Consider the following 14375-nt stretch of genomic DNA (forward strand, 5'->3'; position numbering starts at 1 on the left):
AGAGTTTGCCTAGTTGTTCCTCATCTAGTGCAGAATTTACAATCACCGGTAATGTCTCTTTTTCTCTAAGAAATGCATATTTGAGGTGCTTAAGCAGCGGCTTAAGTTCAAGGTGTGGTGCTTGCTCACATGATGGTGGAGGTAGCCCTTTGCTCAGTCCTAACTCCTCATATGCATTTCTCCTTTTGTAAGGAACCTGTGCCTGTAAAAATTCAGTCATTTCTTCAACTTGTTTCTCTTGTAAACCTATACCATTAAGACAAAGTTTAAGAGAATCATTATCAAGATTAACTTGACTCATCTCTAATACCAATTCATCACATATATCAACAGAATAAACATGATTGGTAAAAGAGGGATATTTCTCCACTTTACTCAAATCAAATTCCACTTCCTCTTCACCGATTTGAAACTTGAACTTACCTCGTTTGACATCTATTATTGCACCTGCAGTGGCCAGAGATGGTCTGCCAAGTATAATAGACACATTAGCATCTTCCTCCATATCTAAAACAACAAAATTAACAGGAATAATGAATTTTTACACTTTAATGAGCACATTCTCCAATATGTCCATTGGATGTCTAATAGACCTGTCAGCCAATTGCAAGGAGATGTTAGTACGGTTTAACTCTTTTAACCCCAATAGCCTAGCTACAGTTAAAAGGATCAATGACACACTTGCACCAAGATCACAGAGTGCTTTAGAGGATTCTACATTACTAATAGTGCCAGGAACTGTGAAACTCCCCGGATCTTTCAATTTTGTGGCAATTTATTTTGTATGATGGCACTACATTCTTCCGTTAACGCAATTGTCTCACTATCTATCAACTTCCTTTTCTTGGTCATTATCTCCTTGAGAAACTTTGCGTATAAAAGAATCTGCAAAATAGCATCAACAAAAGGTATATTAATATGTAATTGTTTGAAAATGTTGACAAATTTCTCAAATTCTTTATCATTTCTCGAAGGCTTCAATCTTTGAGGGAATGGCACTGGTTGAAGAATTGGTGTTGTATCTCTCATTTGTGATTCATTTTCTTTCACCTTTTCTTTCCCTTCAATTGTCTTGTTATCATTTCCCAAATTGCTCAACTGCTTGTTTTCTCTTTTTTCATGTTTTCTCTCATGTTCAACTATAGGTGGCTCACTTACTTCCTTACCACTACGGAGAGTTATAGCCTTCACATGCTCTTTTGGGTTCACCTCAGTCTTGTTAGGTAAGTCCCCTTGGTTGCGATTGTTAACCGCATTTGCGATTTGGCCTAGTTGGACTCAACATTCCTGTACATATTGGTGAGTTGGTCCATCATTCCTTCAATTCTTTCAAACCGTTGAGTTGTGGCATTGGCTAACTTTTTAATTTTATCATTTGATACATTTGCCAGCTTTTCAATTGCCAATTTCCAAGTTGGTTTGGACTTCGAAAATGGTTGCTTCGGTTGAAAACCCGGTGGATTAACTGGTCTTTGTTGGTTCCCTTGATCCTTCCATTCAAAATTCGGGTGATTACGCCATCCTGGATTATAGGTGCTGGAATATGGATTGTTTTGGGGTGGACGGTTGTAATTGTTGAGATATTGAACATGTTCGCTGCTAGCACACATAAAATCATCATGATCTCCGCCGCAAGTAGTATAACATGCAACAACTACTCCTTGATTAGAACTAGAACCAACTTGCCTATTAAGCATCTTAACCACATTATCCATCTTTGCACTTAACATATTCAAGGTATCTACTTCAAGCATACCTGCGGTTCTCCTTGTATTACCTTATTCGTTTGCCCATTGGTAGTTGTTAGCAGCCATTTCTTCAATTAATTGTTGAGCTTCCTCAGCTATCTTTCCCATCAAAGCTCCTCCTGCTGCCGCATCTACATGCGTTTTTGTTGGATAGGTGAGACCATTGTAAAATGTTTGGACTACTAGTCAATCTGGTAAACCATGATAAGGACATCTTCGTTGCAATTCCCGATAGCGCTCCCAAGTTTCGTACAATGTCTCTCCTTCCTGTTGAGAGAAACTAGTTATGTCCATTCTGAGTTTGGAAGTTTTTTCAGGTGGAAAGAATTTATTGAGAAAAACTTTAGCTAATTCAGCTCAAGTAGTAAAAGTATTTGGAAGATGAGATTGTAACCAAACCTTGGCCTTGTCCCTTAGCGAAAATGGAAACAATTGAAATTTAATTGCATCATCACTAACACCATGAAAATTAATTGTATCACAAATTTCAAGAAATATTGACAAGTGAGAATTTGGATCTTTGGTAGCATTACCTCCATATTGAGATTGTTGTACCATTTGAATCAGTGATGGTTTAATCTCAAAATTATTAGCGTTTACCGTTGGCCTTACAATGCTAGGTTGAGAACCTTGTGCTCCCGGTACTGCAAAATCTAGCAAAATTCGCCTATTTGGTTCATTTTTCGTCATTTCTTTCTCAAATGGTAATTCTATCAAAATTTTTTCTATCGGCTGCCAAACCTCTTGTTGCTCTTGATGCGGTGTATTCCTCCTTTGTCTCCGTAGTGTCCTCTCAATTTCAAGATCGAAAAGTGCAACTTCTCGATTTGATCGATGCATACACTACAAACAAAAACAAGAGAAATTTTGCAGTTTTAATTATTAAAATCAACTATAAACAACTTGAATAAAAATAATAAAAATATCTAAATTAATAGAGATGATTAGGCCCTAATATTGCCGCTCCCCGGCAGCGGCACCAAAAATTTGACGGGATTTTTTATATCAATGCAAGTTTAAATCCGATTTTTATACCCATTAGCTGCAAGTATACAGGCTGAAATCGTAATGTAGGGTATGTATCGGGTCAATCCCACGAGTAGCAATTTACACAAGTACTAAGTCCTTATTTTTCTCTATTATTTAGACTTACAATAAATTTGAGTTGAGAAAGTATATTGCTATGGTCTACAAATCTGATATACAAATCTAGTTTAACAAATGCTAAATTCAAATGGAGAAATTTCACTCAAAGAAGACTCTGGGGATGTAGATTCCACTTATGGCATAAACAACACAAATGAATAGATTTACCTCTTGTTCTTATTCTTGTTTAACCAGAGATTCATTTCCAAAATTACCAAGTCTCATTCTCATGATGAAATGGCCTAAAGTAGTTCAGTTTTCCCTATTTTCATGGTGAAATACTAGCTCTACTCTGTTTTCTTTCATGAAATGCTAAGTAATCCACTTAAGTGTATCTTTATTTTCATGAACATACAACTTAAGCTCTACTCATGTGTTTCCATTGTTACTACTAACTCTCATTGAACAATAACAACTATAAGCATGCTATTGGTGATCAATCAATAACAAGTAATCTCAACTGCACAAATAGACAAGTTAATACAAGATATAACAAGTGTAAATCACATTCAATTAGTATTATTTAGCCATAAGTTTCATCTACTCCCTAGATAAAGAAAATTAGCTACTCATGAATGAAATAAAGATTAAACTCACAAGTTTATTAATGCAAAACATCATAAAGTACATATACAAGAAAGATAAAAGAAAGTTTAGCCAATTGATGGTGAAAACCTCCAATTTCTGCTATATTCTTGTACAAAATGATTTCAATTGAAAACTCCAACTGCTTTTCCAAGAACTCCTAACTAGAGAGAAAATGGCTACAAGAAGGAAAACTAGCTATGTATGGTTATATTTTCTTCTTCCTTGTGTCTCTGCATAAAAGGTGGTAAAAAGTCCTTTTCTCTCCCTTCATAATTTCCTCCACTCAGATTTTGTAAAAAGAAGTCAAAGATATGATGTTTCCTTTTGTCTACAACTCATTTGGTCTTCTCTTTTGTTGTAGAAGCATGTGCCACTGATTTCTATCCCTCAAAATAGCTGAAAAAGTTGTGAGAAAGGTAAAGAAAAATGGCTGTACCACTTGCTAAAGAGAGAGATAGATCTGAGGCTCGAATCCGAGGGATGAAAATGGATTCGAGGCCTTTTTCTGATGAATCCGAGCTCGGATCGTTTGTCCTCGGATACACTGCTCCAGAAGTACAGACAAGGGCTCGGATGCCCTTTACTCACACGGATCCGTGTTGACCAAATTTCCAGTTTTTCACTTCTTTCCTTTTTCTACATTTTTTCTCCCAATTTCTTTTGTACTTTGTACTCCGGATGATCCTTACCTGTCTTTCATCCCGTGCATTAATTCTATATATCAATATCCTTCGTAATTTCATAAAATTTAACACATTAATCCACTCATTTATCAAATTTTGAACACCTAGACAATATTTAATCAATTATCACCAAAAGAGTTCAAATATGGCTTTAATCTTCTCAAAACATACCAAAAGTTCATACCAAATTTGTACAAAATATACGTTAAATATTCACTTATCAGTAGAAGTGCACCTATATGGTTTTAAGTGATTCATTTCATGTAATTTCACAGAAGAAATGAACTTGTAGCTAATTTCATAACTATGAGAATAGGTATGGATTAGTTATGAGTATAATTGATTCACTACGAAAGTAGGAATCATATGTATAAGGAAATTACACCATAACTAATCAAGATAGTAGTTTTCAATGATCCAAATATAGCACTTGCATGAGTAGTTAGGGATACCATAACCTAAGGAGCATTCATTTGTTATTTTCTTGTATAAGTTCAATAGGTTTTACTTGTTATAATTTATTGATAGTCTAAATAAGAGAGAAACTTTATAGTGCCGGTAATTGTTCAATCTTCCTCGTGGGATCGACCCGATACACGTCCTAAACTACTAATTTGACCTGTATACTTGTAGTCAAACGGGTGTAAATCGGATTTTAACTTGTACGTATATCAAAATCCCGACAGAGAGAAAAATCGTTGATTCAGATTGACTATTGATGGTGTTCCTTTGATCCAGAAGTGTTTGATCTGTTGTAGCAGGAGTTTAAAATCATAATGTGTAAGTTTCCAAAGAGCAAGCGAAATATTTGGGAATGTAAAAAAGGAATACAAATATGTATTATATGATATCTTGGTATACTGAAGATGTAATGAGTCTAAGAACAATAGATGTAATGATGGATGAAGGATATTGTGAAGTTATACGAATAATGCAGATCAGATGTTAAGGTGGAACTTGATTGTGAATGAGATGTACCTGTGGTGTTGAAGAAATGATCTGTGAGATTGGGCGTAGCTGAGTTTGCAGCGGTGCAACTGGCTGTTGCTTGTCCTTTTCATATAATTTTTCGTTGATAACTTTGTCGATATATGATCTATTCTCCTTAATCCTGTAATATAGGCTGAGAGTTAGAATATTGACTCATATAGATATTTTTCTTATGGTAAGATGAATGTGAGTCATAGAGGCTGGTGCAATTATTCATACTAGATTTTCATTGCAGCTGCTTGTTAGAGGGGGGGATCAAGAACTATGGTAGTATTTGGTCTTGTAGTGATATCAATTGCTTCAATAATTCAGGTAAATGAGCAGGTGAAAAGTACAAAATACTAATGTATTCAGTTGATGTATATAGATGAACATGTAGTAAGAAAAATATATGTTTGTTTGTTTTAAGGAGGAATTACCATGATATGCTGTGATCTTTGGCCTGATAATCAGTATGATTGGGTATGTATGAATCATGTTCATTAGTTGGATTCCTTCAATATAAACGAATGGCTCCCACATGGTGAAAATCATTGGTCTACATCTGTACGAAGAATATATATGATAATCTCAATCAAGGTACATATATATACAGAAATATATGCATTTTTAATACATGCTATCTATTTAGATGAGTATAAAATTAGGAAAAAAGTTAAGTAGAAGTCATACTCTGGGTTGACAGTAACAAATCTTCGAATTGTTCGAGGTCCTTTAGCTGTTGGTATGACTGCTTCTGGGAATCCTTGTATAATAGTGCAGAGGATATCTGCAGTGAAATGTTTAGTAAATGCAATATAATTTGTGCAAGATAGTTAATGTGAAAATATATGGTCTATTTGTATCTAATTGTAAATTGAGGAAGTGAAGCAGTACTGAATCTGTCAACATCACTGTTTTTGTATCTATCAAGCTGCCAGAATGAAGTAATGGGGAAGTGCTTTTCAAATTGTATTTCTTTTGCAGTGGTTGCTGCTTTAATGAAGGTAGCTTTTGTTACAATGAGCTGATATGCCAGGGATGCAGCTTGATTCTTGCATCTGTTATAAGGGATATACCAGCATTGCCGATATAATATATATGATACATATGAAGTTTGTTGTCTGCATGGCTTACATCCCTATTGAATGCAATTGCCTGAATTGTTTCATTCTGGAAAAAAAGAGCAGTGAGTTATATATATATGAAGTAGTTAATTAGCAGAAGCAAAGATTATGGATCTCAGAAATGCTATATAACTGCTAGATGATGAAAAACATAAGCAAGTGCATAGTACAGAATCTAAGCAGTTTGTAAGAGAAAAAAAAATAATATAAGAGTTTTACTTTTTCATTTGCAAACATGAAGCACTGGAAGAAAGAGCCTTGGTCTTTTGCAGGAAAAATATTTGATTTTTCAATGACAATGATCTTGATCATCCAATCTTGAGATTTTTCTGTTAGATTACTAATGGCTGTGCATTTGTCATCCATATCTGCAGTATAGGATAAGAGGCTTTATAGATATTCAATAGATTAAGTTATAGAAGCGGATAAGAGGCATACACATAATTGTATAATGTAACTATGCCGATAATTATTACTCAAATATCAGCTGCAGCAGCTAGGATTTCATGATAAACAATATTTCGAGTATAACTGGTTTCTGTAGAATGGACAGTAACAGGTCTTAGCAAGATCTTCACATTTGTTGAGGTTTTTGCTCTTGACAATGCAACATATAATTGTCCATGTGAAAAGACAGGTTCCTTTAAGTATATTCCAACAAAATCAAGTGTTTGTCCCTGTGATTTATTGATTGTCATAGCAAAGCATAATGAAATTGGAAATTGAATTCGCTTGAAGGGTATTGGGTAAGATTCATCATTTGAACTATGCAATGGAATGCGAGGAATGAAAACATGTTTACCAGCATGAATACCAACCGAAATCTCAGCATGTATGACATTCTTATCAAAATTTAAACAAATGAGACATGTTCCATTGTATAAACCTTGTGTAGGGTTAAGATTTCTAAGAAGTATAACTGGGCACATTGGTTTTAAAATTAGTTCATGTGGGGGCAATCCAGGAGGTTGAATGGAATTTAGAAAATCTCCATGATTAGCTTGTTTTGTTGAATCAAGTGTTTGATCAAAGCTGATATATTTTGTTTCTTGCCCTGGAAATCTTTCAATCAAAATTTGATTGACGTCATGAACAGTATCATTTGTTGTACTCAAAATGGCTCTGTTAGTAACTACAGAACTGTTGTTTAAAAAGTCAGGCAAGGATGGATATACAGTATTTATCAGAAGGTCTAATGAGGTTTTATCATCGATAAAAGGTATGAGCATTGAAGATTGAAGCTTGATTTTGTTATCTAAAATTGTTGGCTCTGTTCCATTTCCTATTTTCAGTAAAAAGTCAGAAAATGAAGGATCTGACCGTGCTCTCATATTTTCAGTGAGTCGGATCTTTTGCAGGTGAGGCCATAGGTAAGAATTGACAAGCGATGCAGAGACATAATATTCTCGTTGACCTTTTCTCACCACCGGCAAAGTTTGTTGGAAGTCTCCACCAAAAACAAGAACTTTTCCACCAAAGATACAGTCAGAGTTCAGCAAGTCTCTCAATAATCTGTCAAGAGATTCAATGGCGTATTTTTTGGCCATTGCTGCTTCATCCCAGATGATTAGTCTTGCAACTTGAACTAACTGACCGATGGCACTTTGTTTGGAAATGTTGCAGGTACTATTAATTTCCTGCTGAAGAGGTATCTTAAAGCGAGAGTGGGCAGTGCGGCCTCCAGGAAGTAATGATGCTGCGGCTCCAGATGTTGCTATTGCCAGGGCAATGTCTCCTCTTGATCTAACAGTTGCAAGCAAAGCCTTATATAGAAAGGATTTTCCAGTACCACCAGGTCCATCAATGAAGAATGCAGCTGGAACATTGGCATTGACTTTTTCCATTATTCTATCAAATGCATCTCTTTGAGCATGATTGAGCACAGATACAGCTGCTAGATCTTGTTTAGAAATGGAAATTGCATATTCTGCTTCAATTTCTTTTGTGATTAGAGTTGTTAATCGAGCCGAATATTTGGCTACCGAGCTCGTTAGGCAAACGAGTTTTAAAATGTGTTCGAACTCGGCTCGTCAAATGTATATGTGGTTCGAGCTCGAGCTCGACTCGTTTATCACAAACGAGTCGAGCTTGTACGAGCTCGACCTCGTGCAAATTAACTTTAATAAAATCTATAATTTTCAATTTTTATACTTTTGACTTCTAAAATGACAAATATGCCCTTTATTAACGAGGTCTAACGAGCTACTCGGATATCAAACGAGCCGAGTAAGCTCGACTCGTTAACTAAACGAGCACATTTCTAGCTCGAGCTCGGTTCGTTTACCGCAACTAATGAGCCGAGCTCGAGCCTTATCGAGCCGAGCTCTAATGAGCTTTCGAGTTACTCGTGAAGTTTAACAGCTTTATTTGTGATAGCAACGAAAGGCATTGTTGGAATTGATTGTGAGAAGCCAAAATCTGCTATACTCTTTCCCATTATTTGTAAATGTTCATCAATAAGATGAAGGACTTTTGCTCTTGTTTGTTCCTCTAATAGGAAGGACTGATTTGCTATGTCTTCTGATAATGAGTGATAAAATTTGTCCCAAAGTTCTTTTGGACTGCTTGGCAGAGAATATATCAAAATGGTAGCAAATAGTTGTCTCAGAGATGATGGCATTTTGTACAGTGCAGCCTCTGATAGACATTGCTCTGCTCCATTATCAATCTGGAACAATCCCCGAATTTCTGTAACTTTTTTAAATGAACAAGCAATGAATCCATTTACTGTCTTTAAATCAGTAAAAGATTTTGGCCTTCGAACATGCATTAGCAGCATTCTAAGATAGTATCTTTCACCTTCTATTGGATGTGCTGTGGTGATACGGCCGATGACCTGTCCACGTTTTCGAGGATACCAGATTCTATCATCTTCATCCCAAACAAAGTATTGGGGAAATTCCTTATATAATAAATTGAGATCTTGAGTTTGCTTATTTGTTCGATTGAGAACAAAGAATTCTGTAAGCATTGTTCGTTGAAGTCTTTCATCTTGAATGATATCCTGCAGTGGTCTATCTTCATGGAAGGGCATTGACTGATAATCTTGTAGGTGTAAATGTAGAACAATAACAGCTGGATTAATGACACTGAGATCAAAAGCAAAGATTCTCCACATAGCTTTTGGGGCACAGATCCATCGACCAGACTGGAAATTTTTTAGTTCATCAACAATTTTTTCTGCCTCTTCTGCATTCAGCTGGTATATAACTCGGTCATGACCCTTGTATATATATTTATATATGTATTTTACAGCTTCGATAGCAGAACAAATTTCAACGTTGATGTGACAATCATATTTTGCTAGAAGATATGCATTATAAGGAATAACCCAACGATTGTCCAACTTGTGATCTCTAATCATGACACTGTTTCCATCATCACGGCTCCTATACAATGGATATGAGTTCTTTCCATGCTTTGTGAACTCAGAAAAATCTTTCGGATAGTTGTTTTTGCATTTGTGATTTTGTCGCATACAAGGGCTCTTTAGATTCAGAGATCCACATGGACCATGAAGCATGCATTTTATAACAAGAGAGAACAGATATGGAGATTTGATTTTATCTGGCAACTCTGCAGAGACAATTCTGTCATATTCTTCTGGAGAGTACATTTTTCACTTGTCTTTAAGGATGATCAAAAAGTGAGTATGCGGTAGACCCCATTTTTGGAACTCAACCACATATGTATATGCTGCTACTTGTCCAAAAAGGTTTTTTTTTTCAATTGTTCCATTTTTGCACGGAAGATGCGAGCAATTAAGTCAGGTCGATTCTGATTTTCATCTCTTTCGTCCAAATACTGTTTGATCTCCGGCCACGACGGACTGCAAGTCATAGTAAGGAAAATATCAGGTTTTCCATACCGTTGCACTAATGCCATTGCATCCATGTACCTGCGACGCATGTCTCTTGGGCCACCTATAAAGCTTTTTGGTAAAATGATGCGCTTGCCAACATTTGCGCCATTCCTTTCACCATTTGCAATGACGTCTACTAATCCTTGATATGCTTCTGTTCTTAATTTGTTTTGTCTACCTCTGTAAAATTTCAATCTTAAAGTCTCCAGCTTTACATAAGTATCAACAGAGTATTGCTGTAGAAGGCAACTGATATGCAGAAGATTTGATTGATCCGTATTTCTAATTTGAAACTTGTATGCATAGTACTCTTGACACGAAACAGTTGGCCTTCTCTTTTTTTTTGTTTGACAGCTGCAATAGTAAATTTAAAGATTAAAGCTGTGATTTAGCAAGAAGAAATTTAAAATCTCTAATGATTCAACAAAGACGTATGACTATACCTTGCTCTTCTGCATCGATAATGTGATCCATGTTGGTACATTGATGAAGAGACAGTAAATTTTCTTGACTGTAAGTCTGATCAGGTCGCTCTAATATATCAGCTTTGATTTTTTGAAGAATTCCTAGATGCCAACTTGTTTCCCCTCGAGCATATATAAGAGGATACTGCAGTGCATCATAACATCCATAGTATTGCTTAACTATTTTCTTGTTGCCTATTTTTGTAGAGATTTCAATGTTTCTGGAAGTTTGAGTGCTATTCAGATCACTTTCAGACCAAATGGCTGCAACTTGAGATACTGTAGGTGTATTGTACACACGTTGGTCCAATCCTGAGTCAAACTTTAGAAATATCCGATATCTGTCTAGGTCCTAAAGTTCTGTCAAGCTTCGAATAAAAGCAGAATATGGATTTTCATCAAGTATAGACCTGAGCTGTTGTACAATAGACTCCTTGAATTTGCCTGTGATAGCCATTCTAATTGCTAACTCATGTTCTATATCATAAAAATACAGCTGCAACTTTGATGCCTTGTCATCATCAGAAGGAAGTAATGAGTTCATAAAATGGTATATCTGTCCTTGCACCCTAAAAGTATAGATACCATCATTCCTTTTGCTGAGATCTTTATCATAATGGACCCCTAGAGATGTGAAAGCAAACATGTTATTATAACTCCTAACACATTGTCTAAATTTTTTTGATTCAAGAGTGTTTGCTTTATAAAGCTGTACTAATCTATCAGGCATTTTGGTTGGTGCTAATTTAATCTCTCCAAAAGCACAGCAAAATCGAGGCGGCTCCATGTAATATCATTTAGCATGGTAGTGGATACAATCTGGAACAAATGGTAATATACTTGGCTCTGATTGTATCTGCTCTATGAGCGGTATATTTGTTCGACGTCGATGATTACCTAAAAGTATACAGCATGGCCAGTATTTGGTTATGTAAGAAATAAAAGTGTATTGACCAGTATAAATGGGATATAGGATATAGAGCCAGATTGAAAATTTGATAAGATACCCGGTCGAAGGTTTGAAGATGTTGCTATATTAGATCCTTCGTTCATGGTTGAGTTTGAGGCTGAAAATTCAAAGTTTGAAATGCAAGCTGAATATTTTATGGAGAAATGAAGTGATTGAGCAAGCTAGCATGTTTCTCTGATTTCATATTGATAGTCAGTGGATGATTTAAAGAGCGATATCACTACTACCTGAATGAGGAGGAAGAAGAAATTGGTGCACATGAACATGTGACGAAGCTGGATTAAAGAGACTCTGTGAAACTGAATCATCGTTTATAGCTGGACAAACTATATGAATAAAAGATTAACAAGATGATCAAGATTGCTATAGGTCAGGAGAAAAACGACACAAAAGTAAGAGCACATAAGAATAAGAGAAGAATGATACATGGATCAATGGTAGAGACAGTTGAAGTAGATGGAATATCTGTGTTATCTGGAAGTGGAAACACAGGCAAATCCAAACAGAAACAGCCGACTATATGTTTAGCTGGCAAATTATCAAGAATAGGAACATCAAAAAGATTGTGCTCAGTTGTCTGAGGAACAGCGGTCATAGGTAAAACCTGCATTTCTGCACTCTGGGGTTCAATAGGCAAAAGAGCTGCCTTTTTATGCCGAACTATTTTCCTAATATATCTTTCACGATCACGACGGCTTTTTTCTAAACGGTATTCATCTTCTGAGGAAAATTTACGTTTCCGACCCATATGCAATTGTAGCTAAAATTAAGAAAATTCTGTTATCCATGAAGTCCAACAATAACAATCACAAATCATTTGAAGTTTGTTGAAGCAGGCAAAACAAGCGTGAATGAAAGAGATGATTACCATTTAATAAGCAAAAGGATAACAAACATAGCTTGCAAAATAAAACATAACAAAGTAGAACAGACTAAGCACTAAGCAGATGAGGAACAAATAAGTAAAGAAGAGATTGCTTTACCTGAACAATAAGCTTCGAATAGGATGGTTGAGCTGAGCTGCATGCAATAAACTGATAAGATCACAGAAAAGATAAATATAGCATGGAAGGAGCTAACATAAGAAAATTCAGAGTCCATGCAAACTAAAAACTTGCAACAAACAAATGAAAATGATAGGGAAGAGAAAATGATAAAAAGCATAACTTGAATCATAAGAAACAAAAATAAGCAAACACAACGAAAGAGCAAAAAGTTAACCGAAGGAACAACGTAATAAACAGGTATATTAGGTGCAAAACTGGAGAAATAGAGTAAAGGAAAACAAGCATGCACCTGATTGAAGCGAGCGAAAACGAGAAAACTGGAAACAGAAATCACGAAAAGCTGGCACAAAATGAAGGCTTAAGAGAAAGACATAGGACAAAAGAGAAACATCTCTAAAACATTATAATAGTTGCTAGTATGCACCTAGAGAAAGTCAAAGCAAAGAAACCGACAGTGGAAAGGCTAATATAGATATAGCACAGAGAGTGCTTAACTATACAAAGAGCTTGTGCTTTGGTAAAAGCAAGCACATGCATGCATTAAATCCACGTAATGATTGCAAGTCCACTATGATAAAAGAACTGAACGAAGCAAGCATATCTCTAATCACCGAATGAATCAAACATATCTGTAATGTGTAAGCTGCAAGCACATAAGATGAAATTTGACACAGTGTAATCTGTAAGCTGTAATCTGTAAGCCCGTAACATGTAAGGTAAAATTTGACACAGTGAAAGGAGAATTGAGCCACGTAATGTCTAAGCAACAGGGAAGAACCACGTAAGATCTGATAGCATGTGATAGGAGCATAGTAGAATTGCAACAGAGGACAAAGCAAGACAAAATATACACTCAAATTACAAAATAACCGGCAGAAATCACTGTAGCAAGGCCTTCGGCGCCTTATGTAGTTAGAGATTCAACAAACCCTACGAAATTTCTTTGACCAAAATGTGACGTGTCAAATGTGTAAGACTAGGCAACTATCTTTTCACTCTTTTTTCCCCCTTTGTAGCCAAAGATTGACTTCAGAATAAAAATAGCCGTTTCTCTTTCAAGTTCAACTTGCAAGCCTGTTTCCAGTTAAGCAAAATAGTATTTTGAAGAATGACAGCAGAAGAAATGGTAATCCACTTGCAAGCTGTTGATTTCTATTGCCTCTTATCCCGCTGGATAAAATGACAAGTCTCCCAACAAACTCACTGGCTCGCAAGTGGACAATGGACTCCGCTTTTCAAGCTGATGCATTCGTTTCTTATCTAAATAACACGGTATATGTTTTATTCTTTTCTTACCTTCTTCAAGTGGGCGTCCAAAACAGTGAAGAATGGGAAAATGTTGCAAATAGTCCATCACATATCAAATTTGTATCTTTTCTGGTTCTTGACTTTTAAATTGATGCAAATTTGTCCTTCAAGTGTATAAAACATGTTATTTTGGTCCCCATATCCATTTTAGGAGACTGAAAAAGTCACATGCCGCCATGTGATAATAGTTTTAGGTGTAAAATGAGCATCAAAAGTACCCAATTCTCATCCAGATACACCAGTTCTAAAAAAAACTAATAACTAGAAAAAGGGTTTAACAGCTATTTTAAAATATCTAGAGTACTTTTGAAATGGGAAAATCCTAAATTCCAAAGAAGAAATCTAACAAAGAAAGAAACAATATTTGGAAAACTAAACGTTGTAATAACAAAAAGCATGAAATATAAATAAAAATAAAAATATATGTGTGTGTGTGTGTGTGTGTGTGTGTTGGCATGTGACTTTTTTTTCTAGAAAAAAGTGCTTGAAATGGGTGTACGGAC

General features: G+C 35.7%; 2 protein-coding genes and 1 non-coding gene across 3 annotated transcripts; 1 reads left to right on the forward strand and 2 right to left on the reverse strand.

Moving 5' to 3' along the window:
- Nucleotides 1-1944: 1944 nt before the first annotated feature.
- On the forward strand, nucleotides 1945-2051 carry LOC113776613. The gene has a single exon (XR_003469100.1). It is a non-coding gene; the product is annotated as a small nucleolar RNA R71 (small nucleolar RNA).
- A 4686-nt stretch (nucleotides 2052-6737) lies between these two features.
- On the reverse strand, nucleotides 6738-8105 carry LOC113774171 (ATP-dependent DNA helicase PIF1-like). The gene has a single exon (XM_027318738.1). The coding sequence runs from the start codon at nucleotides 8103-8105 to the stop codon at nucleotides 6738-6740; it is 1368 nt and encodes a 455-aa protein (XP_027174539.1).
- A 497-nt stretch (nucleotides 8106-8602) lies between these two features.
- LOC113774172 lies at nucleotides 8603-9877 on the reverse strand. The gene has a single exon (XM_027318739.1). The coding sequence runs from the start codon at nucleotides 9875-9877 to the stop codon at nucleotides 8603-8605; it is 1275 nt and encodes a 424-aa protein (XP_027174540.1).
- Between the last annotated feature and the right edge of the window lie 4498 nt (nucleotides 9878-14375).

The sequence above is a fragment of the Coffea eugenioides genome, chromosome 6 (assembly GCF_003713205.1).
Source record: "Coffea eugenioides isolate CCC68of chromosome 6, Ceug_1.0, whole genome shotgun sequence".
NCBI lineage: Eukaryota > Viridiplantae > Streptophyta > Magnoliopsida > Gentianales > Rubiaceae > Coffea > Coffea eugenioides.